Source organism: Oryza sativa, chromosome 6 (genome assembly GCF_034140825.1).
Source record: "Oryza sativa Japonica Group chromosome 6, ASM3414082v1".
NCBI lineage: Eukaryota > Viridiplantae > Streptophyta > Magnoliopsida > Poales > Poaceae > Oryza > Oryza sativa.
Genome location: NC_089040.1, coordinates 854,502 through 879,651, shown reverse-complemented (window position 1 = coordinate 879,651; position 25,150 = coordinate 854,502). Strand labels below are relative to the sequence as shown.

Below are 25,150 nucleotides of genomic sequence, written 5' to 3'. Positions count from 1 at the left end.
GTGAATCTCTGCAAGCAACACTTGCCGATAAGCAACAAGAAATCAACAGCAGTAGCACAGCTAGGTGTGATTAAAAACCATGACAGTGTGCTTGAATATATTTTAGCTCTTTCCTCTTGTCTCCATGTATGCAGCCATCTCTGTCTGTTTGGTAAAAACTCAACTGAATTGTAACACCTTTTGTTTATGAGCTTACAAGAAAAGTTTTGCCCTGCATGAGAGTCCTAAGAATTTACTCTCTTACCACGTGAAGGATTAAAATACCTTTTGATCAAGATGATGCACTGGATGATGATCTTTGATCATTATCTGTTACAATTTACCTGATCCATTTTACCGCGTGCTGAACTAAAACACCTTTTCCTTTCTCCCTCAAGCTTTAGGTGATTATGGTTGTTGTTTTACTGCTACTGAAATGGATGGTAAAAAGAAAATGTATGATGTAACTTCTATACTTTTGCAAGGGCAGGAAATGTAATCATACCTATGTGTACGTTTCTACTTCTCTAGAAGAAATATGACCTTATTATTGTGAAGAAATGAGAATATGAAGGGTTTATCTGCACCAAATAACAGATAACACTTGTGCTTAATGATTTGTGTACTTCTAAAGGAATTTTACGGAGCAACTGACTCTGATCATGTTTTTTCCAAGACTAATCATGTGTACGAAACTACAGGGAACAACCAAGTTTCAACAAATTAACATGCACAATGATTCAAGAAAGGGTACTTCTTCAACCTTGGTACTTATGAATTATGATGTACTACTAGGCTTACAATTATAGAACTGTGTTATAGATGATAACTTGTACTTTCATCTATCATTGGATCAATAAAGCAGAGCACTTTCAGAAATGTATCATTTCTCCCTTGCCTTCATTGATGATGCAACGAGGTTGAGAGTGAGGCAGAGCAAGCATCGGTTGGACCACAGGATTATTCTTGCGGAAGGTAGGTACGTGGTTGTTCCATTCTAGGTCCATGGTTTACCTACTAATATCTTGTCATCCCTTGTGGGACAAGGCTTTTTTGCTTTGTGATTATACTGCCACTTTGTTATCCTCTTGAGCACTCCTGCGCATTACAATTAATTGCATGACAAATAGGAGCTATAGCTAGCTACATTAAAGTCAAACTTTATGATGTCTTAATAGTTTGTGGATTAATCCATTTTTCAGGTAACCGGTGAAGATGTCGCCATTGAGAGGTTAGTTTCATGGAAAGGCTGTGCCTTGCCTTGCCTTCCTTGTTAGATTTTGCTTATGTATCATTCCAAGCGAGCAGTTGCAGATTGTGAAAATGACAAAATAGAAACTACTTCATGTAGCTGGGGAATTTTAACGGATGTGTATATATATATATATATATATATATATATATATATATATATATATATATATATATATATATATATATATATATATATATATATATATATATATATATATATATATATATATCTAGGTCAAATGATATGTTCTTGACTTGTTAATCATATCGTGTGCTTATGGACAGTATTCAGCACAACCAAACTATAATATGCACGTTTTCTTGCATGCTAATCCGACAAGAAGAAGAAAAAAAGTTTCTTTGGACAGTAATATTCTCCTCGGTGGTTTAATGCAGGAGTGGAATAAGAGGCCACTGTTGCAAACTTACTCAGTAGACTGAATACTTACGACTAAGATTATATTGGACTATTGGTGGACGGTGGCACTCAGGTAACGGGAGCTCAATGATTCAAAACCGACTCTACACTAATTTCTTTCAGGTATGTAGAGCCAAAGAAAAGTTGTTTACTTATTCCATTAAACTAATAATTATGTTCTTGTCAGTTTGTGTGAAACAAAAAGTTTCAGAATCTGCAGTGACAAATGCAACCCATACCATTTGGAAACTTTTGAGAACACCGAGCAAGTCATATATACTTAATTTGATAGACAGCTAATGATGGTTGTTCAAAGCGTATCCTGTATGGTTGATTAGCCTATGTCACAATGCACTATTTCCTAACAAATAGCAACTCGAAGTCTCCCTTCTTCAACATTTCAAAAGCAGCACAATTTCAGGAAATTTTCTAAAAGTTTTAAATTATTCACACTTTATGCATAAGAAAGTCTAGGTTTGACACATTGGTAGTCAATATGTGAAGTTGACCATGCTCTGCAGCCATCGCATGCATATTTTATATTCCTTTTTCATCGGTTAGGTAAATCTGTGTATGTCACCATACTGTGGACTGGGTTGCGTAGATCGCATGCCAACGATTGAGAGGATTATTTTCAGGTGGTAGAAGCTACCTCTGTAACTTAATTTACTTTTTCGATCTGTACACGTTAATTATATTTACCTGATGCATACAGTTTAGGATATCTTAATAAAAGTTTTACGTACAGCAATGATCGATGCATAACATCTGCATTCGATTTCTAACCATGTTGCTATTGAATGCTCCGCTTGTTAGACCAGTTCGTGCAGAAAATACTGCTACTGTACTACCAAGACATGTGCCTTTCTGATCGATCCCTGTACATTAATTTGTTCTCTCTTGCACATCAATTCTGTTGCACAGCAAACTGTACTAGTCCCTACATGAAAGTCACTGTAGAATGCTTTCTGAAGCCGCCAAACCTGAGCTATATATTAATGCCTTTATAAACGTGTGCAAAGGAAGAGAGAGAAAGAGAAGAGTAGGTTCTTCCTGTTCAACAATTATCCATAGGCTGTCTATGCTTTGCCCCAACATGGACATGACAAAACCTGCATGATCAGAAAGCGATATATACGAAAATTTCCGGGTACACCAGATATAACTAAATGTATAAAAACAATAAAACGTATATATAGCCCATTTAATTAAGGCAATAGAATTATAAATGGTGGCCGTATGTTTCAATTAATTTGTAACAACGTGCAAAATTTACATTGTATGCATAAAAAATAATTTCACCGAGCAAATTAGTTGTTTGATTACTAGCTGCGTCAGGAGGTGGAAAATAATGAGCTCGATCAAAACCTTCCAACTCAACAACTCTGTCAAATTCAGATGATAAGCTTGTAATAACCTATGACCATGCATAAAATGGATTTGACAGGCATATATATACATATAGTTAGGGCTGCTAAAGGATGATGCTAATAATAATTAAAGCTTTTGATCGAGAAGAGAGGTCTGCAGCCAGCAGATGAGAGAGATGAAGCATAGGCAAGCGCAAAGGTGGGATAGTCAATGGCTTGTGGTGTCGGGAAATGAGGTATACCTACTGGCTAACTAATTGTCTGACTTGTGTTTCAGGACCAGAGAAAAATAATATATTTATTTTTTATGGAAAGCAAAAGGCACAACTAGGAGCCATTTTAACTACAAGTACACTCAAGTAGCTAATGATATTTCCACATCCGATTTCTAACGAATCTAACAATACATGCACAAGCAATGAAGCAAACAAGATCTGCTGAAACAGCCCAAACACATATCGGATACATGGAAATATATATATATGTGCATTTATGCTATACACATTAATTAGGATTTGCTAGATTTGACTTTCATTATTATTAACTACGGGGCTAGCTTAAGTGTTAAAACTTCCCTTGATTATTTGACTGTGCTATATATACTGACCAATATATTAAGAACTGATTAATATATGTAGGTTCATTCTTGTGGAGAGAGTTCTAGAACATAGGGGCCGGCCGGTGATTAACCTTTTCTACTTTCACAAGCTACCCATCCCTCTCCATCTCCAACTAACTAAATCTTTTTAAGTCATATACCGTTTGCATGTTATCTGATGCATCTAATAACCGCCCTGGTTAGTGATATGATGTGTCTAACCAGTAATTAACCTCGTTTCGGAAAGACACGGGCTAAAGCTAGCTAGGGAAGCTGCATATGCATGCAGGGGCCATGCGTGCTGATGTATACGTCCGTTGCTTTTTTTAGTTTCTTTTTTTTTATCATTTATTCTAGACAATGATATATATTAAATCCCCTGGCAATTTAATTAGAGGGTATACATATATAATACTGTGCCCGAAAAGAAAAGAAGATTGTTCTCTGTCGAAGTCCTGCTGTGAAAATGAACGGCTTAATTACTTTTTTTTTTGCGGGGATGAACGGCCGGCTTAATTACTGTTCTGCTTAAAACTGGTTTCGTATATACTATATTAACTAGAGTAAACTTGAGACTATATATGGATTATATATTATAGCCGTACGAAATCGTAAAATATATATATATATATATATATATATATATATATATATATATATATATATATATATATATATATATATATATATATATATATATATATATATATATATATATATATATATATATATATATATATATATATATATATATATATATATATATATTGTAGTACATATAGTCATTTGATTGATTTTGTTTCAAGTGTATCTAGGGATTGGGATTTTGAAATGGTCCAAAAGGAAGCTAGCGACCACATCAACAATAACAGTTTTAGATATCTGTTGGAGAAGCAATTTATATATTGTTTATTTTTGTTCTGACAACGCATACCTAGCTTAATTATTCCGAGATCGAGCAATTATTTCAATACCGTGACGACCAAAATTTAGCTTAGTCACACACGATATTAGTAGTAAATGGTGTGTCAACAAGTACATATCTGAACAGAAGTCACACTTGGACATAAAAATGGGAAAATTAATGTCTTAATTTCATGTCCCAGCTATCTAATCATTACATATATTTTTTCCTCCTTGTAAAGGGGTAAAAAAGAAACGATAAAACTAAACAAACAAAAAAACACTACTGATCGAGTGTTCCATGCATGTTCTTTGTGTTCTTTCTACATAACTAAAAGTGGACCAAACCACCTTTTCTGATGTGAACAAACAAATAAACTTGACATCAACCGATCCAATAGTTCTCTTCTTCTTTTTTTTTTGGGTTCATATTATCTCCATTTAGTATCCCTTTAATTATCTAGTTCTTCACATCTCACTTGTGTTGTTTTTTGAAATATACATCTCACTTGCGTTGTTGCTGCTGATCAACCATGATGGGCATTGCCTGCATCAAATTAGTATCATGTGAGATAAGTATATATAAGTAGTAACCATTAATCTGTTTAATTTGGCAATAAACTGCATGCAGGGTTTTAAAAGAAGATCAGGGGCACCTAAGCTAGCTACATACAGTAGTACTGAATTTCTAAACTAATATATATAGTATATATTAGATCATGTATTAGAATCTTATATATTGTCCTGACATTATTGTTCCACCTCGACCAGTCTGGTGAACTATATATCAGAGAGGAATTATTGGAAAGATTTTTTTTTTTAAAAAAAAGATTTTTGGATAACAATTGAACTCGATATAAAATTACTTTTTTAATTAATTAGAAAGTTGATGAGAGTAGCTACTCACTCTGCTAGCAATATGTCCGTCATCGCCCAACAACCTTCCATGTCGATGTCGTCCAGGTTCAGCCCGTCGAACGTGCTCGACGCCGGCGTCTGCTCACACGACATGCCGTCGCCGCCGCCGCTGGGGGTGTTAGTATTGCACTGATGATCATCTGCAGCTACCATTGGCGGCGGCGGCGCCATCGGTGAGGTCGTCATGTTGCTTGCGCTCGGGCCGCCCTGGCCGAGCTCCGGCGAGCTAAGCCCGTCCCCGCCGTGGCAAAGCTCCGGCGAGCCCAGCATGTCCCCGGAAATACCGCTGGAAATTCTGTTGAGTAGGCTGTCGGGGGACATGCTCGACATGGCCGGCTGCGTCTGCTGCGTGCAGCTGTCGTTGGTCAACGGCGGCAGGTTGTCGTAGTTGCCGTTGTACTGGCCGAGGCGGCTGAGGTCAACGCCGGCGAGCTGCTGCTGCTGTCCGAGTATGCCGGCGGAGTTGGCGGCGAGGGTGGCGCCGAGGATGGACGTCATGAGGTCTGTGCCAGGTAGCACAGCGGCGGTGGGCGGCGGGGCGGTGGTGGAGGCGAGCACGCGGAGGAGGCCCTGCAGAATCTGGAACTTGGCGGCGTCGGCCTGGAGCTTGATGGCGTTCAAGTCCAAGGGCAGCTGGTGGGCGGCGCCGCCGAGATTGGCGGCGGCCAGGAGGTTGGGGAGGCCGGCGAGGAGGTCGGTGCGCGGGCGGTGCGTGACGGGGTCTATCCCCTGGCTGAGAAGCTTCTTGCGGAGGTGCGTGTTCCAGTAGTTCTTGATCTCGTTGTCCGTCCTCCCCTTGAGCTTCGTCGCGATGGACGACCATCTGCACGAACACGAAAGCAACTCCCTTAATTAGCATATGTATGAGCTAGCTAGCTAGAGGTAGACGAAGAAGAAGAAGAGGCTAGTGGTTACTTGTTGCCGAGGGTGGCGTGGAGGTGGATGATGAGGCGCTCCTCGTCGTCGGAGAAGCCGCCGCGCTTGATGTCAGGGCGGAGGTAGTTGGTCCACCGGAGGCGGCAGCTCTTGCCGCAGCGGTTGAGTCCGGCGAGCTTCGGGAGGCGCCGCCAGCTGCCATGGCCGTTCTTGCCGATGTACTCCACCAGAAGCTTGTCTTCCTCCGGCGTCCATGGCCCTTTCTTCACGTCGGCGTCCTGCTCACAACACGGTGATCTCCCCATCTCGATCTCTCTTCCTAGCTACTACTCCTCGTTCGTTAGCTGAGCTAGGAGGAAGAAGCTAGCTAAGCTAGACGATGGCCACAAGAGTATGTTTAATTTGGATGATAGGTTAGATGGACGGCTATGGTGGGGGTGGTTTTATAGGAGAAGAGGAAGAGAGAGCCCTAATATTATTTAACGGGGCTAATTAATTTAAGTGATAAATAAACTAGACAAGTACACAAAGACCATAGCATTAGCATGCATGCATGATCGATCATATCGAGTCAGCTAGCTAGCTAAGCTAAGTGAGATTAATTGTGGGCTCAAGCAAGCAAACATCCTTCCTTTCTGTCTCTAGCTCTGACTCTTATGCCTGGCACTAATTGATTTCTCACTTTGGGACTTCAATTAGTCCAAAGACTTACGTCCATCGTGATTAGCCATTAGCTCATGCAACCAACGAACCAACGGAAAGCAGCAGAGAGCAGGGGCCAGCTTGCTTAAGCATGTTGTCAATGTAGGTAGCTAAGGTTAGATCGATATGCATTTGCTCTGGGTGTCGTGTGCTTATTGTGTCCTGTTTTTCTTTCCTCCGTACTTTCTGTACCTTAAATTATTTGGGACTTTTGAACATATACATATATGGCCCAATGCAAGTGGGGTTTTATTTAGGATCCCCCCAATTACATTATTTTTCTCATGCACAATTATATTAATATAAGCTCACAATACTATAGCATACGAATTGATATATATTACTACTAGTATATATAAGGATCAGTGTATATATATATATATATATATATATATATATATATATATATATATACGTACTTCTGTACGTATATACTCCTTATATAACTTTGCCCTACGTACGATTTTATTAACGTACCGTGGATGCATGCAAGGATGATGGTGATAATGGTATATATATTTCTACGTATAAAGACATGCATGGTAGATACTGTACAAAGATAGATGTGAAAAAGGCCAGCACATTAGCATACATATATACTAGTACATCGATGTGATAGTAATATTTTCTACTGTGTGTGCGTCTACGAGGGCGACGTGTTACTTGGAAAAATACAAGAAAAACACCTCTCTGATCAAGTAAGTTCATGCATGATTTGGACGTCATGTTACGTACACAATATAGTGCGTTGACACGTACGCTTGACAACTTAATTATCCAGCCAGGAAACTTAATTAGCAAGAGAGAACAAACTAAAGGACACCATTCTTTTCTTTTCTTTTTTTAATGATACTTTATTAATATACTATATACCACCTGTGGTGTGCATACTATATTAATTCTATTAATTGCTACATCCACCCAAAAGTAAGTTCACCTATATGTCTAAATTATCATATAAAAGTATGGGCTATATGTCGAGATTCACGCATAAAAGTGAATTTATTTAGGGAGTATCTATCTATATGTAAGTGTATTTGTTCTTACTAAATCATTAATGCATAGAGAAAATGAATAGGGGAGAAAAATAAAGAGAAGTGCGTACTAATGGTTGAATGACTAAAACGAGAAGAAAATAATTAATAAACCCAATACTAAGAGGAGCATGTGTAATGTTTATTTCATAACAAGGTCCCATAAGTGGGGCCCACGGTGAAGATAGCATGCACCTTGTGAAAAGCTTTGTAGTGTATAAAAACTCTCAGAGGTGATATATATATGGGTGTGATCCACTGCTGTTAAAAAAAGAAAGTTGTGAAGGATGACAAATAGTCAAAATACTCTCTCTCCTTAATTAATTAAGGATCAAGCACTATGGCTGGTACCGGTCTCTATGTTGAGGACAGTTGAAAAAACAGCTGCAGTGTTTAGGGTGGGCTCTATCCCTTTTTCTCCCCTTAATTAGGACCTTCTCTAAAACTAGGGACATATATAGTATAAACCACGTACGTAAAAAAAAATAAAAACTATTATTAGATTAAAAAATGGACGTGTGATATTTATCCATGTTATCGAAAGCAAAATTTCTACCCCCAGCAAATTTTTCTCATGACTGAATCTGTGAGTAGAATTTTTATTCTTAGTGACATAGATAAATCACAAATATTCATTTTTTTATTTAACGGTAGTTTTGGTTTTCATTATATATATGGTTTACACTATATATTTTTCCTCAGAATTAACGTTGCAGATACTTTAAGAAGTCCATAGGTAAAAATATATATTTTTTTTGACGGAGGGAGTATCGTAGTAACTATTGACAATGATACGTTGGTATTTACGTGTACAAATTAATATGTAGGTTTTCGCAAAAGCAAAAGCATTAATATGTCGGCCGGTATACCTGCAGGGCATGCGTGTTTAATTAGGTAATATTGACATGACACACATGTAAATATGGGATGAAGTGTAGATCCAGTGCGTGGACGGCACGTGTTGAGGAGGCAGAGGAGAATTAGGTTCGTGTGGTCTGACACGTGTGTCCTGTTAATTGCCATGATCTAACAACAAATAATCAAGGAGCAAATTAAGCAAGCTAGCTAGAGTATCCAGGAAGAAGGAAGGAACTACTATACCTGCTCGATTGATGGAATGGATATGATAGCTAGATCCCTTGTTTCACACGCACACATGCATGACACGATCAAAATACAATTAAGCAGTTGGTAAACCTCTCACTTAATTTGGTACATATATATATATATATATATATATATTTGCATCAATAACAAGAAGCTATAGCTATGGTCGTTAGGGGTTGGGGCCCACCCAACTAGCTACAGATGTGGAATTCATGTGCATATATAGCTTTTGTTCTTGCCATTGCTCTAAACTGGTCTTTCCTTGTAAAGCAATGATGACATAATTAACGAAACTTAATTGCATTATTATATGTGTACTAGCTACCTACTACTGGATTTTTCACATTTTGGTCCTTTTAAAAAACATATTTCGCAAGTAGACCCCTAGAAAAACTTATCCCAAAAATGGTCCTTTTTGGGGCGCCAGAGTGGCTGGCGCCGTTGTTCAACAGGACGGCGCCAGCCTCTTTGGCGCCGTCCCCCTGCCGACGTGGCTGGGCGATGTTGAGGTGGCTAGGGGGAGTGCGCCAGAGTGGCTGGCCCCCCCCCCCCCCCCCCCCCCGAAATTTTTTATTTTTGTTTTATTTGTTTGATATTTTTTTCACGCTTAGGGACACACAAGAACCAACCATAGAAAAATTGAACTCAAATGAACGTAATATGTGACATATAGAATTTTTCCTCTCCTCTCCTCTCTCCGAACTAGTGCAGAGGAGAGAGATGTGCAACTTTTTTATTTTTATTTTATTTTTTTGATATTTTTTTCACACTTAGGAACTCACAGGAACCAACCACGTAAAAAATAAACTCAAACGGACGAAATATGTGGCATGTGGAATTTTCCAAAGCTCCACCGAAAAACTTCTCTCCTTGAAAACACAATCTTGCAAGCGGAATTTGGAGGTTTTAATATCGCTGAACCCGGCAGAGCGGGGAGAAACGGATGTAACTTTTTCTGTAGATGTCCGTGCATATATTATTTGCCTGATTCCGAGTCCGTATGAGAAAGTTATGCCTATTTTAATAGATGACATATTTTGTCCATTTCGGTAGAGTTTTGGAAAATTCTACATGTCACATATTTTGTCCGTTTGAGTTTATTTTTTATACGGTTGGTTCCTATGTTCTCCTAAGTGTGAAAAAAATATCAAAAAAATAAAATAAAAATAAAAAAATTGCATCTCTATGTACTGTTTAACTTATATATGTCATTTCATGTGGTTATATTTTGAATTAGATTAAGTAATTTCATATAGTGGTAGAGTGCATTATGTTTAACATGCTGATCAAAGGGTTTTACTAAAAGAGTTATAGTCTAATTTTAGTGAAGGTGCAAAGTAGACTAAGTGGTATGCTAGATATTTTCAGACTTAGCTAAGTGGTAGTTCGAGTTTAAATTTTTTTTGTGGTTGGTTGTATCGTGATCCTGAGTGTGAAAAAACATCCGAAAAAATAAAAAAAAATGACACCGTTGCAACTCCATACAGAGAAACAGGAATGGACAGGAATGGAGGCGGCGGGGCCAGCCATGCTGTCGCCCTCCTCCTGCCACGTCGGTTCGCGTGCGCCACGGTGGCAGGAGGACGGCGCCAGAGAGGCTGGCGCCGTCCCATTGGATGACAGCGCCAGCCACTCTGGCGCCCTAAAAAGGACCATTTCTGGGATTAGTTTTTTTAGGGGTCTATTTGCGAAATAAGTTTTTTAAAAGGACCAAAATGTGAAAACTGCATGCACGCATGCGTAGCTATATATATGCGTATGCATGGGATGGGAGTGACAAATTCTACCCAATATTAATTATTGGCATTATATATTATATATAGGAGCATTCACCACAAACATATAGTAAAATGAATTCTGATTTTTTTAGCTCAAGCTAATTATATGTTGATCCATTTTGTATGGAATATTGATTTTATTGTGATATTTGTTTTCGCGAATATATAATTTAATTTGAATATGCATGGGAAATAATTAAATATAGTGCAACCTCAGTTAATTTGCTCTCACAAAGATGATGCTTTAGAATGCAAGTAGATGAACTAAAGAAAACTAATTAATTCATCAATTTATACTTAATGAAAAAAATAATTGATCGACCTTAAAACTTATAATCGCATATGCTAATAAACGAACTTAATAGTATATGAGTGTATTAGTTTCATCCATTATCTAAAAAAGAATTTAGAAATATGCCATTATAATTTTGCAAAGTTTGAGATATACCATCGGTATCTCAATGACATGTAGGACCCACATGAGTCAATGACATGTGGGTCAGGATGGCATATCTAAAATTTTGCAAAATTATAATGGCATAGTTCCAATTTTCCCAAAAAAGAATATATGTATACTAGCTAGTAACTATATATACATATATAGTACATACACATGAATGGTTGACTTAGCACCATTTGCGCTCTGTTGTGGGAGATCATGAGCATTACAGTTAGCAATACAATGGCATATCCACAACACAAGGCAAATTGACTTTTGAAACTTACACTATATTGCTCAGATGTTGATCCATTTTGTGAGGAGTCATATGTGTCGTTTCCATGTATAATTGATCTTTATGGGAAGTACCTTCGAGAACACAAATTTGTATATTGTGTGTTAATTAGTTTGCAAGATTAAAGACGAATTGAAGTTGCCTGGGATGAGAATGTCGATCTTAAAACTTAATTATATATGCACTATATGTTGGGATATCCCTTGATTCCATGCATCCTTTATGGCCAATAGGCAATATTTGCACCCATGACGCGTGCAAACTCTCTGAACTTTGTGGAACATGCATATATATGCTTAGCTATCTGATATTCACCTATCAGATAATTTACACTGGAATCCTGTCAAAGATGATTAGACAGGGTGCATGCGTAATTAAGAATAAAACAAAGGTCAAGTGCTGAATTATCTGCGGTTTCCACGTCCAAATGATTCATATTCATATCATCAGAAGACCTAGCTAGCTGGGAGATGAAACAGCGTGGTTTCAGCACACAGAAACCTTCATAGGAGATGTGTGGGTCCCTTTATCATTTCTTGAATTGTTTAGTGTTCTATTTGGACAAAAGAAATAAAAGGCTATACATTATGAATCATTAGGTATTAAGGGCAGCTAGCTTAAATGTGTATACGTATACAGCTAGCTAGCTGGGCATTTTTGTATAGTATTAAGGGGGACCAAAGTGTACCTGCACACTATTTGTTTAACTGTATACCAGAAAATTAGTTGTGCAATTGGAATTAATGTTAGACCCTTTGACATGGACACATGATAACAGTACAGATTGATTACTATGTAAATTGCAAGCATGTATTGGTTTAGAGATTGCAGGACACATAGGTTGCAGGAAAGTGATTTGATTCGTGTTCTCTGCACGGAGTCCAGCAGTTAGATGCATGTTTGCAGGTAGGTGTATGCATGGCTACACGTACTCTTCTGATGGTTTTAATTTCTGCACATGAACAATAATACTCGATCTGTCTGAGTCTTCTTCTGTCTATATCAAATACTAGCTTGTTTTCTTTATTCCCCCAGTTTTTTATTTCTTATTTGGTACTGATCGAAGAAACCAAAGCGACTTTAATTTGAGATGCAATGCACACGGTCATCAGTTAATCATTTACCAAACGCACAACTACCTTCTTTGACATGAAGAGATCGAGTTGCTGTGGTAAATTTGCAAACTGAAGTTTGAGCCGTGCGTACAAACACCTCATCGGAAGCTTCAATTCCAAGCTGAGAGATTCTGCCATAACTGCTAATGTCATTCTTGACAAATACTGACAAATACGTTGTATGAATTGAACTTGCACAGTGGGTGAAAATACGTTTAAAAACATGCAAAATTCTTATTCCGGTGTAATTAGTCAGTGAAAAACAAGGCCAAAATATGTCTCCGAGGCAAATTATTGATTTTCTATACTGACTAGCTAGGATGCCAGGTTGGCTTGCAAGACCACCTTACACTGAGCTTGCCTCTGCTGTCCCCAGTACTCCTTCTACCCACATGAAGGAAATATATATATAAGGCCAAGACACAATGGATTGTAAATTGCCCAGATTAGACAACTTAATTATAAATTGGAATGATGAGTGTTCCAATCAAAATAGTCTCAGTTCATTAATTTGTGTGGCCAATTTTAGCCCTAATTTACACAGACTAAATAATTAAGTTGTTCTACTAAAACATGCACTCTGCCAAAATAGAAAAGGGGGGAAACACATTTTGCAAATTGTTTCACTCACCCCATGTAAGTTTATGCACTATACGAGTGTAATTATTACTCTCTCTTTCTCTTTGAGGTCCCTAAATTAAAGGATGAATAGTTTCAGAAGTGGTAGTCAATGCATTTTTGAAAGTTTGAAACTACAAAGGAAGAGAACATCTGAACAGAATGCATTTTTCACTTGGTCTACTGCACATATATAGGCTGTGTTTAGTTCCCAAACTTCCGAAAATTCTATCACGTCAAATGTTTGGACACATATATGGAGCATTAAAATGTGGACAAAAAAACCAATTGCACAATTTGCATGTAAATTGCGAGACGAATCTTTTGAGCCTAATTACGCCAATGATTTGACAATGTAGTGCTACAGTAAATATTTGTTAATAATGAATTAATTAGACTTAATAAATTCGTCTCGCAGTTTACAGGCGGAATCTGTAATTTATTTTGTTATTAGTTTAGGTTTAATACTTCAAATGTGTGTCCGTATACTTTTAAAAAAATTTGACTGTGGAACTAGACACGGCCATAGCCATATATTCCCATCTGCCAATTTATCCTTCCCATAAAGTTTAGTGAAGTGATTAATCAGACAACCCTTTCTGCAGCTGCTGGTTACAAATCTAGTTATTGCAGTACAAGTTTCAGGCCCTGTTGTACCGTAGTCTGCAGGTTTCAATCTGTATCAATAACTAATCATGCAGACTAGCTACCATATATATAATGCGAATTATTCTTGAATAGTATATGTACATATGTCAATAGATCTTTCGTATCAGCATCGTCGTCAGGACAATCACTATCACTGTCCAGAGTGTGAAATTAAACTATGTTCATCTGTACTAATCTCCCTTAGTGTTGCAGCATTAAGCAGCCTATTTGGTTAGTCTTCCCCTTCAACTACCTTCTTTTTAAAATTGCATCTCTGGTTTAACCAGACTATATTATTATTTGGTGCAAATACCAGCTAATTAACAATGAAATTCTGATTTTAACTTGCTACAATTAATACAATCTTCACTAAAAACTTGCGGCTAGACACACACTCACAGAGTAATGTTCAGAAGTAAGCAGTACATCAGTTTGCTTTTGTACGTACAGAGCACCTTTAGTATTTGTATTTTGTAGTACTTTTATTATCTTTTCACGCAAATAATTGAGAGCATATTTCCTTTTAAATAATGTGAGTAGACATGGCAGGAAGAAATTGTGTTTTAATTTTGGTAGAGTGTGCAAGTAATCTAGCTAATGCATGGATGAATTGGCAAGCATGTCACAGTAGAATTCAGATATATGAGTAGTATCTAGCTTGACATCTCATCATCTAAAAACAAAAATCTAGATAGACATCTAGCTACTAGGGAAAAAAGACAAGAAATGGTTGTCTTGCTATTGCTCGTATAATTGAGACGAGAATGTATTATTTTAGTGTGATTTTATATTTGAAGCACAGTACTACACCAATCCGGCATGGACGCAAATTTCTATTTTTAACTGCCAAATTCAAAGCATTATTCACAGTTACATTAGCACTACTGGAAGAAAAAAAATTTGAACCAAAAGATTGCTTTAGTTTTCTGATCGGTTTTAACATGTCTTACAAATTAATTAATACTACCAATGTCCTATAATATAAGAGATTATAGGCATATAACTAAATGCAACATGAGCAAAATCCCTTATATTATGATACAAAGATAGTAGCAGTGATCAGTACATACAAATTAAATTGGAGTATGGTCAGAGGACGTACAAGATACAGTACCAGTGGTTGTCTCTACTGCAGGCAATACATGAATACTACTGCAGGCAAAACATTCCGTCAGATTTCTCTTGTTATTTGTTTATTTATAATCCTTCTCTATTATTTGTACGAGAGATTTGATAGTCCTTTTGAAATGAAAGAGATCTTTGATAGTCTCGCGCTCAACTGAAGAGTAATCCATTCTGGTAAGAAATCCAATAAGGACATCATGTACTGCCATATGTTTATTAATGAAACACTCATTTTCAGTTCATCATTAATGCGTACCAATGGAAGCAACAATGTCAGAAATGCGATAGAACTACTTGCTAATTTTGTATATCATATTCTAGGTGTCCTAATAATTCCTATGTTGAGGTGTCTTACTATATATATTATGGCCTAAGCTATATATCGTTGGGAATTCAATTCCTGATTTTTTTTCCCCAAAATCATAACCAAAAGTACATATCTATATCTATACTATTATAAAAATTAAAGATATTTTTGCCGGTATACTTTGGTACGTCATCCGTGTTTGAGTCGGTTTTTAAGTTCATTCGCTTTTGGAAATACAGGAGTCGTATAAGAAATCTCTTTCAAAAAAAACTTACATGCTAACTTGAGATGATCGGACTCCTAATTGCAACTCATGATTTTCTAGAAAAAAATATATATCTAAGCAAATTCTCACAGTGAATTTCATCTTAACTAAACTGTATATTTTTTTTGCCGGTATTTTCGTACGTCATCCGTGTTTGAGTCGATTTTTAAATTCGTTTGCTTTTGAAAATATAGATCCATGTTTGAGTCGAATTTTAAGTTCATTTGCTTTTAGAAATACAAAAGGAGTCGTATAATATATCTCTTTAAAAAAACTTGCATGCTAACTTGAGATGAATGTCGGACTCCTAATTGCAGCTCATAATTCTTTAGAAAAAAAATCCAAGCGGATTCCTACAGTGAATTTCACCCTAGCCAAACCGTATAACAATAATAAGATTAACATAGCATTCAACTGTTGCAACGCACGGACATCTTTTCTAGTATAGGGAAAAAGACTAAGATGTGTTATTTATTTGGAATATTAAGGTAGAGACCAGAGTGGGTGCAACCAGTCTACATACTTCTGGTATATGTTCTCAAAACTAACAAAGCAGAAACTGAAATGCCCCAAGATGATGATTAACAAAAGAAAAAGGAAATAAGAAAAAAAAAAAGGCGCATATGAGCTTTAGGGGGAGAGAATAACATGAAGATTGGAGATATAAAATGCTTCTAAACAAAAGGGTGTGCATATGTAACGTTCTCTTGGCAACGACAACCTAGAACAAAGATGGTATTGTAGGCGGTATCAGCGACATCCAGGGTGGATAGCTTCGGCCTAATGGTCAGATCCAGTGCCCTGACAAAAGGCGGATGCAGTGAGAAAAACAAAAAGACGACGGGCTTGTTAGTGGTGCCAGTGGTGATCAGTATGCAGGGCGGCTATAGTGAGGAGCAATATCAGCAGCGTGGTAGTAGGCTGGTTAGCAATGACAGCAACAGACAACCCTAGATCTAGGGTCTAAGTGCCATGGATCCAAGGTGTTTCCGTGTTTGTGCCCGAACTCAATGCACCAAAGAGTTTTCTTCTTCTCTACCTCCGCTGGATGGCATCTGAGAGCAAATGCACTAGTTCTTCACTTCTTTGCCTCCACTCGATGATGTCAGCAAGCGAAGGAAGTAAGTGCTGGGAGTTTTCGGATCTAGATCAAATGGATCTGTCCAATAGTAGGGGTAGGTTTGCGAACAAACCAGAGAGAGGTGGGTGAAAGAGGATGAGGGTATAGGAGTTTTGACTACATTTCAATATTTATTCGATACGTTTTTGGTACAACAAGGCTCATCAGGCAGCAGAAAACCAAAACTGAGTATTCTAGTATTTTTTGTTTTCTTTTTTAATTTTTTTTGTTGTTTATTAGTTATAAGACCTGGAATATAAGTATTCGTGAAACCTTTACATATGTATATATATACTCCGGATTCCATCCATTATCCAAAAAATCTATAAAAACCAAATGCTTCTACGGTTACCATTATTCTCGTTGGCCACAATAATATTAAGGCTAGCTTCAATGTTTCATCTTGCAGAGACTAATCAAATAGCTAGTTGGTGCAAGATGTGGTTACTTATATATGAAAACAAAACAGGGATCCAAACGGTTTAAGTCAAATGAACAGAAACTCAAGAGGATTCCTCAAACAGCTGCACAGCCATGGGGATCTTTTAGCCAGGATTAGGATGCAGGGTCTTAACCTAATTAGTATATGTGCACCCTTAACATAGAATATATATGAATGAATGAATATGATGATGGTCATGCATGTACGTCCTTCCTTGGTATGATGACTTGAATTACGGCTGATCTGGCTCAACAGGGCCATGATTAATTTACATGCAATAAGCAATAGAGACTGCATCCCACTATATAAATATACGAGTAGTTAGTAAACAGAATCTGATAAAGAAATAGGACCAGATCTTTACGTGATCTAATTCCACTCCGAAGGTCACTGTTAGTTGTTATAATTTGGTGAGCCTTTGTGTGTTTAAGCTTCTAAGTTGATTTTAGTTATCTACCCCTTCACGTGTATCTCCACGCATATTACATGTTAATTAATCCCAAATAGTACGCACTTCTTATTCTACTTGATGCCTTAATGCATTGATCGATCGATCTTGGTACGTAGCTAGCATTAATTAATTAAAAAATGCTGGGTGTTAGCGTTGATTCAACGGTACACTGTTGCAATGCAGACGTGTAGAAATTAAACTAGAAATGAATATGATATTTGATAAATTTGTATGAGTCAACTAAGACCGTTTCGAGACTGAGTTCGCTGCTCCGGTCCTTGATCTCTTCTTCCTGTGACATCATCAGTTACATATCGTGAAAAAGGAAAAAAAAAACTTGCTGATCGATCAGATGTCATATGCCAGTAAAAATATTCATGCAATTGTCTCAGGTTGCCGGTAATAATTAATATCTCAGTATATATAATTGGATATGGTAAATCTTTGATGCATCGACATAAATAAAAAAGATCATGGCATGTTGTACTTATAAATTATAAGATCGAACAGTTTTTAGTTTTCTCGCCATAGAAAACAAGAACAGTTGTGGCTTTGAACATATTTTGTTCATTCTATCTTCAGATTTTTCAACTTGCAGTGCATGTGTGGTCTCCATGGTGTCATGGTATTGTGTAATAAACCGACAACTGCTTTACCTGAAAATGTGCAAAAAGAACTTAACTATTGTTCACAATTTTGTGCTTAAAACTAATTAAACTGAGTTGTTAGGGGATGCCGGGGCAGCCGGGCCGTGCTGCATACATGCATGCACGAGTTGACTTTACCTTACTGAAACCAGGGGCCTGGTCTATATATTCATTCAGATCAATTTGCAAAAGAATATTAATTTTCCATACGAGGTTTGGAATTGGATTGTTCATTGCTAATTTGCCATCATCTCACAACGGTTCTAGAAATAATTAAGAAGCAGGTGATCTGTCTGTGGCAACTGACACAACATTTGCCTTTGTGGTCAGGCAAATCAAGCCGGCCTGAAATTTTCTCCGAATGGATGGGTTAACTAGCGCAATTTCAGTGTACAACTCACTTCCAATGCCTGCCAAAAGTCAACTTGATGCTTGTGCGTGTAGATCAAACAAAACAGTGCTGCTGAGATTGACAGACCATTCTTGATGAACCGATGTTTCTTTCTTCTTTTTTTAGGCACAATTGATGAACCATTTCGTTTCAGAGCATGCCTGTACTATAGGTATCAAGAGTTGGTTACAGATAAAACTGGAAGGACTCCAAATCTTCAATTCTTAATTGTTTCAGAGAATGCTTCAACCCTGAATCTGTGTGTCAGTGTCTGAACCTCAAAACAAGCACAAGCTACTGTACCATATATCCAAAACCAGCCAATAGCAATGTGAAACTGAAATGCTCTCGGCACAGATTCCGAGATGCTAAAATAATACGGTACTAGTATGCAAGTTGCATCTATAATTTGGATTATAACCAACTGATGAACTGAATCATTTGTAGTTAGTACTATTTCTTTTGTCCTGTGATTGTCCTTGTCAGATCCTAGTTCATGTACTTGTGACCACAGGATTGATGCTTAGGGATGGAATCCAGTAGTTTATAGTTGCTTTCTGGACATAAAGAAATGGTACTGGATGAAGTGCTTTAGTGAGGCACCTGTTTAATCCGTACAAAATCAACATGCCAAAAGTATCAATTGCAACAAGAACATGTACACCATGAGATTGCATATCCATTTTAATTCTCTAAATAGTACCATATAAATGCAGTGCTGCCTGAATCTCACCAAAGGAAATAGTGTTCTTGTTTTTCACTTAAAATTAAAAAGGAGGATCTCACTTCACCTGTTCTTTTATCTTGACATCCACACAAATGGGAGTTTCTGGAATATATATACCTAGAGAATAATACTATAGCAAGCATTTTGTCATTTTAATTAATTATATTTACGCAAGTGCCTCAGCACAAGCACCTGTACACGACACAGAGGAGGAGAAAAAGAAAACCGTTATCCACAAGTCACAAGAGGGATTAATAGGAGTTTAACAAGAAGTTAAAATTATCAACTGAAATGCAGCCAATGAAAAATGTGGCTTGAGATTCTTGATCCCTTGATATCATTACACTGTCCCAGATGGCTACATTCATGGAGATGTAACCAATTTAGCAAGCGGCAGCTTCATTTTTTTTTAGGTAGATGAATCCTTCCTTGGTCAAAGGCATAGTTGAGAAGCATCAGAAAGCCAAAGAAAAAAGGGGCAGCATACACACATCATGGATGACTAGCAACAGTGCTTGACTCCTATTGGGGCACAAAAATAAAAAGTACTCCAGCCAGTGCTGAGCTTAAGCAAGCACAGAAGGATTAATTAGGGTCAGTTCTGCACTTGATTGTTGGATTAATTTAATCTTGTGTGTGCAGTTAGTAGAAGCAGAAGAGTACAGTGGACTATAGTACATACATGGAGCTAGTAGTAGATAAAGGTAGTTGATTGAGGAAGAAGCCAGCGCAAGAAACAAGAGGCTTGTCCGCATCAAGGACATGCATGATGCTAATTTGGAAGGGACAAGCCAGGCTAATTGTAGCTTGAGACATGATGGCATTTTGTGTAGCTTGGCAAGGGAGGCTTCAGCTTCAGCCTCTCAGTTTATTCAGCTTGAGCTTGAGATTAAGTTGACACTTGACACATGCATTAGAGTGGTGGACCAGATGGAGTGGCAAGTTACTCTTCCTGTCACCACACCAATAATATAGCAATATATACATCAATATATAACATACTGTACATGTCACTTGTAGCTTGATATTATTTTATAACAAGTGAATGCCCACCTTTTTGGATGCTCTATGGATATTTAAGATCTCATGAATCTGCTAAGATGACCCATAATAAGAAAGAAGCAATGTGAAGGAAGAAGTATCAAGAAACATGGAGCGTTTTTTTAAGGGTAGAATGAAAGGAAGTAGAATCAGAATACATAAAGGATTTAGAATGAACAGGAATGGAATGAAAGGAAGAAGTATAAAAAAACATAGAGCTAATTCATTAGGAGCAGAATGAAAGGAAGAAGTATTAGAAAACATAAACAAAAGCTTTAGAGTGAAGAGTATGAACAAGAATACCAAAAGATTAAAAAAGTAGTATCTGAAAAAGCACCGACAAGAGTAGAATGAAAGGAAGAAGTAACAAACGGAAGAAGTAACAAAACAATACAAACAAAAGCTTTAGAATATCAACAAGAATACAAAAAAAAAGTGAAACTGGCAAAAAAATAGTGAAATCGCCGTTGCCGGGGATCGAACCCGGGTCACCCGCGTGACAGGCGGGAATACTCACCACTATACTACAACGACTTTGTTGCTGACAATCGATTGCACCCCATAAAATTGGGACATTTCTTGTACGGTCAAACAACTGCAGATTATGACTGAGCAAGCCATAATATGTTTTCAATGGACACGGTAATCACATACAAAACCATGAACCAACATCAACATGACATTATTAAAGGAGCTTTCCACAACTTTTGCCAAGGTTCATGCAAGTTACTACAACCAGAAACAGTTTGAACATACGCCTTATAAACCAGCGGAATACATTGTGATCACCATCATATTTCCTATTCTACTGGAAACAAAATTCCTGCAATGCGAAAAGTTCACTGATAGAAGTATGTGGTATGCCAGGAGGGGACTTTTTCTGTTCTATATCTATGTTTTACATCCATCAATACAACACAATGCGGCACATGAGAGAGCGTGGAGTCATCACTGGATGGGTGTGTACGAGTGCCCTCCAGAAGGACCCGAGCCCTTATGCTGGTCTTCAGCTGCCATCTTCTCCTTTGTCATTGTACCAACATCAGTGGCAGCCTTGGCAACTTTGTTGAATGCGTTGGTGACCCACGAAGCCCCGGTGAAGACATACCTATTCTTCATGATAGCAGATCCAGCAGTGCTCACCTTCTGTTCAGCAGCAGCGAATGCAGACTTGGTCTTGTCCGACACCTGGAACTTCTGATCCATCTCCTTGACCTTCTCGTTCACTATGGAAGTACCAATAGTGAACTTCTCGCTAAGACCAATCTTCCTGTCAATGGAGGCCACCTTGGCGCCAGCAGTGGATGTGAACCCATGCTTCTCATCAAAAGCTTTTGCCTTGCCAACGGCATCTTTCCCCAGGGTGAACCCCTTAGCAAGCATGGTGCTGACAACATCCTCAGCCTTATGGACAACATTGTTGTCTTCACTGACAGGGACACTGGTTGCACTATACTGAGAACAGAACACAATATTCAATTCAAGCTATTCATATTCCATAAGATCAACAGAATGTTGCAAATATGCCCATGTTAGCACCGGGAGCTACTCTAAATTATATTTGCACCTATAATTTGAAATTATAGATTGCACTTATGGTTATGAAAATGGAATATGTAAAAGCACATGAGACAAGGTTTCATTTAAGCTAAGAAAGCAGAAAATCCAGTGCAATCAAGAACATGGGTGAGAATTATTGTGCAGACAAAACTGCCATATTCAGTTGATGATAACATCTCACTTGGGTCACATATTGAAAAATCAAAATATGAGCATATTAAATCAAAACTGAGGAATTGTGTACCATTGGAGGAGCAGATGAAGTAGGGGGTGGTTGATATTCTGGAGCAGGTGCGATGATGACAGAAAGATCAACTATCGTTGCGCCCTGTTTCAATGAAATAGAACGACATCTCAGCTTTTGCTCTAGCAGAACAAACAATTGTTACAGGGACATCAAATCCTACTATAGGAAATGGAAATGCAACTAAAGATATTGTTTTTGCTTCTGCTTCCTTTTTTTTGGCAATGCATGCACTAGAAGTTCCATAGTGATTGACCACGAGCCTATCATCAGCAAAAAAAAATGGGTAAAACGGGTATTAATTCACAACTGATAAGTAGCAACAAAAGCTAAACTTCAGGTATTGAGGAAACATCAAGCATGCCAAACTTGTAGGTAACAAGGTGCTTTCATTGAGATAATAAGTCTATTTTTTTTATTTAAAAAAAAGCATGATAAGGTAAGACAAGACAAGGCAATCAGAAACATCAGACATCAAAGCTTCACACACATACACATGTAGCGATGAAGGAAACAAGAGTTCAATGAAGGTTAAGGAATAAGGAACAGCGAAAATGGAGTACAGAATATGCAACAAGTGTACTCAATGCTACGAAGTCCTTCAATTACTTACTGAAAGAAGAAGTGCAGTTTCTGCTCCTTGGGGATCTTTGAAAGTCACATATGCAACTTGAGACCACTCATCGCCACTGCCAATGGAAGGCAAACAAAATGATGAGAATGCTAGTAAAGGGCAAATCAAATCTCCTTGGTTGGGTACATGTTGCAATTTTTTTTAAAAAAAATGAACCTTTGCATCTCCACATGTTCAATGTCTCCTGAAAATGAAAAGAACTCCTTAATGTCTTGCACAGTTGCACTCAGGGAGACATTGGTGACCTTCACAGTCCTCACCTGTAACGAATAAAACATTATCACTATAATTTTCGAATCAAGTATGTAGGGATATAGAAAACAGGGTATATGAAAAAAAAAATCAAAGGCAACAGCACACAATTACTGAGATCAGCATCTGTACACATATAAGAAAGGTTTTTTTTCTTTTGAAAGTTTATAGAGAGAGCATGCAAGTGGGGCTACCCTTGACCAACTTCTAACCAAGTCTAAGCTTGAGATTTTCATCTGTATAAATAATTCACAGCCTAAAATGATGAATGAAGTAAATAATAATACTTCACTCGCATGAAGAAGCCTAAACTATGTAAAGATGTATTTTCTGAGCGTACCAGAAAAGGTCAATATAATATTATGTGCAGTTACAAACTAGCACCATCGACCAAAATGACAAAATGGGGCTTACAGCACTGAAAAACTTGCGCAGAACGGCTAGAGCCTGTTTATGGAAGTAATAAAGCTTATTTATAGACTAATAATCCCAAGCACAGAGCCACAAACAAACCGCCTGCCTAATTTTGCCCTAATTCAGAGTCACTATGCAGACGGGATCAATTAGGTCGCTTATTAAAAGGAAAGGAAAGGAGGGAGGAGTAGGAAGTGTTGATGATCTCTACGCTACACCCATAATCTCTCCCCTAACTCCAGACGATCTTCCATGACTAGATCTGCGTAAACACTCCCCTCTTCTTGTTAAATCTAAAATCATTTGCCCACCACCGATTAAGCTATGTATGACTAGACGGTTGACCGATTGGGCACCGGATTCGCCGGCAAAAAGAAAAACAAAAAAACCGCGATTCCGATCTGAATCGCCGCAGCACCGGATTCGCCGCAACACGTCGCCTTCTCCGCAGACCGCAGAAGCTAAACCTTAAGCCTTAAGGAAAGGGTAAGTGCGGGAGGGGGATCGACGGACGCTTACCGGCTTGACGTCCATGGCGAGGAGGAGGCAGACCAAGACCAAGGAGGGGGAAGTAGAGGAAACTGTAAGCGCGAGGAGGAGGAGCAGCGGCGGCGGCGGAGGTGGAGGCGGAGTGGAAGCAGCGGCGAACTGCGGAGAAAACGACGGCGTCGGCGGAGGAGAAGAAGAAAGAAAGAGAGGAGACTAGACTACGCGTATTGCGCTGCTGATTTCGCTCTTGGGCTTCTTGGGCTTTCTGCTGGGCCTAATTCTCTCTGTTTTCTCGATCTGATCCATTTATTTATTTAGTAGATCGGTAAGTCAACGCTGCAAGTTTCAAGTCAAAAATACGGAGAATTTGAATTTGAATTCTGCAAAAGCATCTTCCGGTTTTACTAGTAGTACACCAGATGGTAACCAACTCACAAGTTGGTATACTGGAGTACTTGACAGTTGACACTTGACAGTACCATCGACCCAAATAATTACATTCAGATATTTTTACATTGTTCTCTAGCTTAATCCCAACTTTTGTTTGAGAACAAAGCTAGGGGCATCTTCAGATTATTTGTTTTCGGTTTGCCTCGTTCATTTTCTTAAGCTTTACATCTCAAACTTAACTAAGATGTGTTGTTAAGCAAACAAGGATTAAGATAACTTCCGTTGAGCTGGGTATGATGATCACTAGTACATTTTTAGCAAACTACTCTATTGTTCGGTTCTGTTGCAACTAAATAATATATTCACTTGCATGGAGATGCCTAATAAACCATATAAGGATGTATGTTTCTATCGGGGTTTGTTGGGTATAACTATAAAATGTTCAGATTCATTGTACTACGAAATATCTTATCCGGTATTATGTTGCTATATTATAGGACGGAGGGAGTATATGGCAACAAACAGCCAGGAACGGATCCAACGTGGGTGCATGGGACTCAAGTCCCCCCTTCACCCAAAATACTACTAGAGCACCCCCT

At 38.0% G+C, this 25,150-nt stretch overlaps 2 protein-coding genes and 1 non-coding gene across 3 annotated transcripts; all 3 read right to left on the bottom strand.

Moving 5' to 3' along the window:
* Positions 1-4,692: 4,692 nt before the first annotated feature.
* Positions 4,693-6,730, bottom strand: LOC4339902 (transcription factor MYB53). Its single transcript, XM_015786501.3, has 3 exons — positions 6,356-6,730; positions 5,430-6,263; positions 4,693-5,069 (listed from the first exon to the last, which is right to left on the bottom strand). Exons 1-3 carry the CDS (start codon positions 6,619-6,621, stop codon positions 4,991-4,993), a joined length of 1,179 nt encoding a protein of 392 aa, XP_015641987.1. The 5' UTR covers positions 6,622-6,730; the 3' UTR covers positions 4,693-4,990.
* Positions 6,731-21,030: 14,300 nt separating this feature from the next.
* TRNAD-GUC (transfer RNA aspartic acid (anticodon GUC)) lies at positions 21,031-21,102 on the bottom strand. Its single transcript has one exon. It is a non-coding gene; the product is annotated as a tRNA-Asp (tRNA).
* A 175-nt stretch (positions 21,103-21,277) lies between these two features.
* LOC4339900 (binding partner of ACD11 1) lies at positions 21,278-24,398 on the bottom strand. The gene is made up of 5 exons (NM_001420996.1): positions 24,192-24,398; positions 23,163-23,266; positions 22,986-23,061; positions 22,373-22,456; positions 21,278-22,023 (listed from the first exon to the last, which is right to left on the bottom strand). Exons 1-5 carry the CDS (start codon positions 24,204-24,206, stop codon positions 21,517-21,519), a joined length of 786 nt encoding a protein of 261 aa, NP_001407925.1. The 5' UTR covers positions 24,207-24,398; the 3' UTR covers positions 21,278-21,516.
* Between the last annotated feature and the right edge of the window lie 752 nt (positions 24,399-25,150).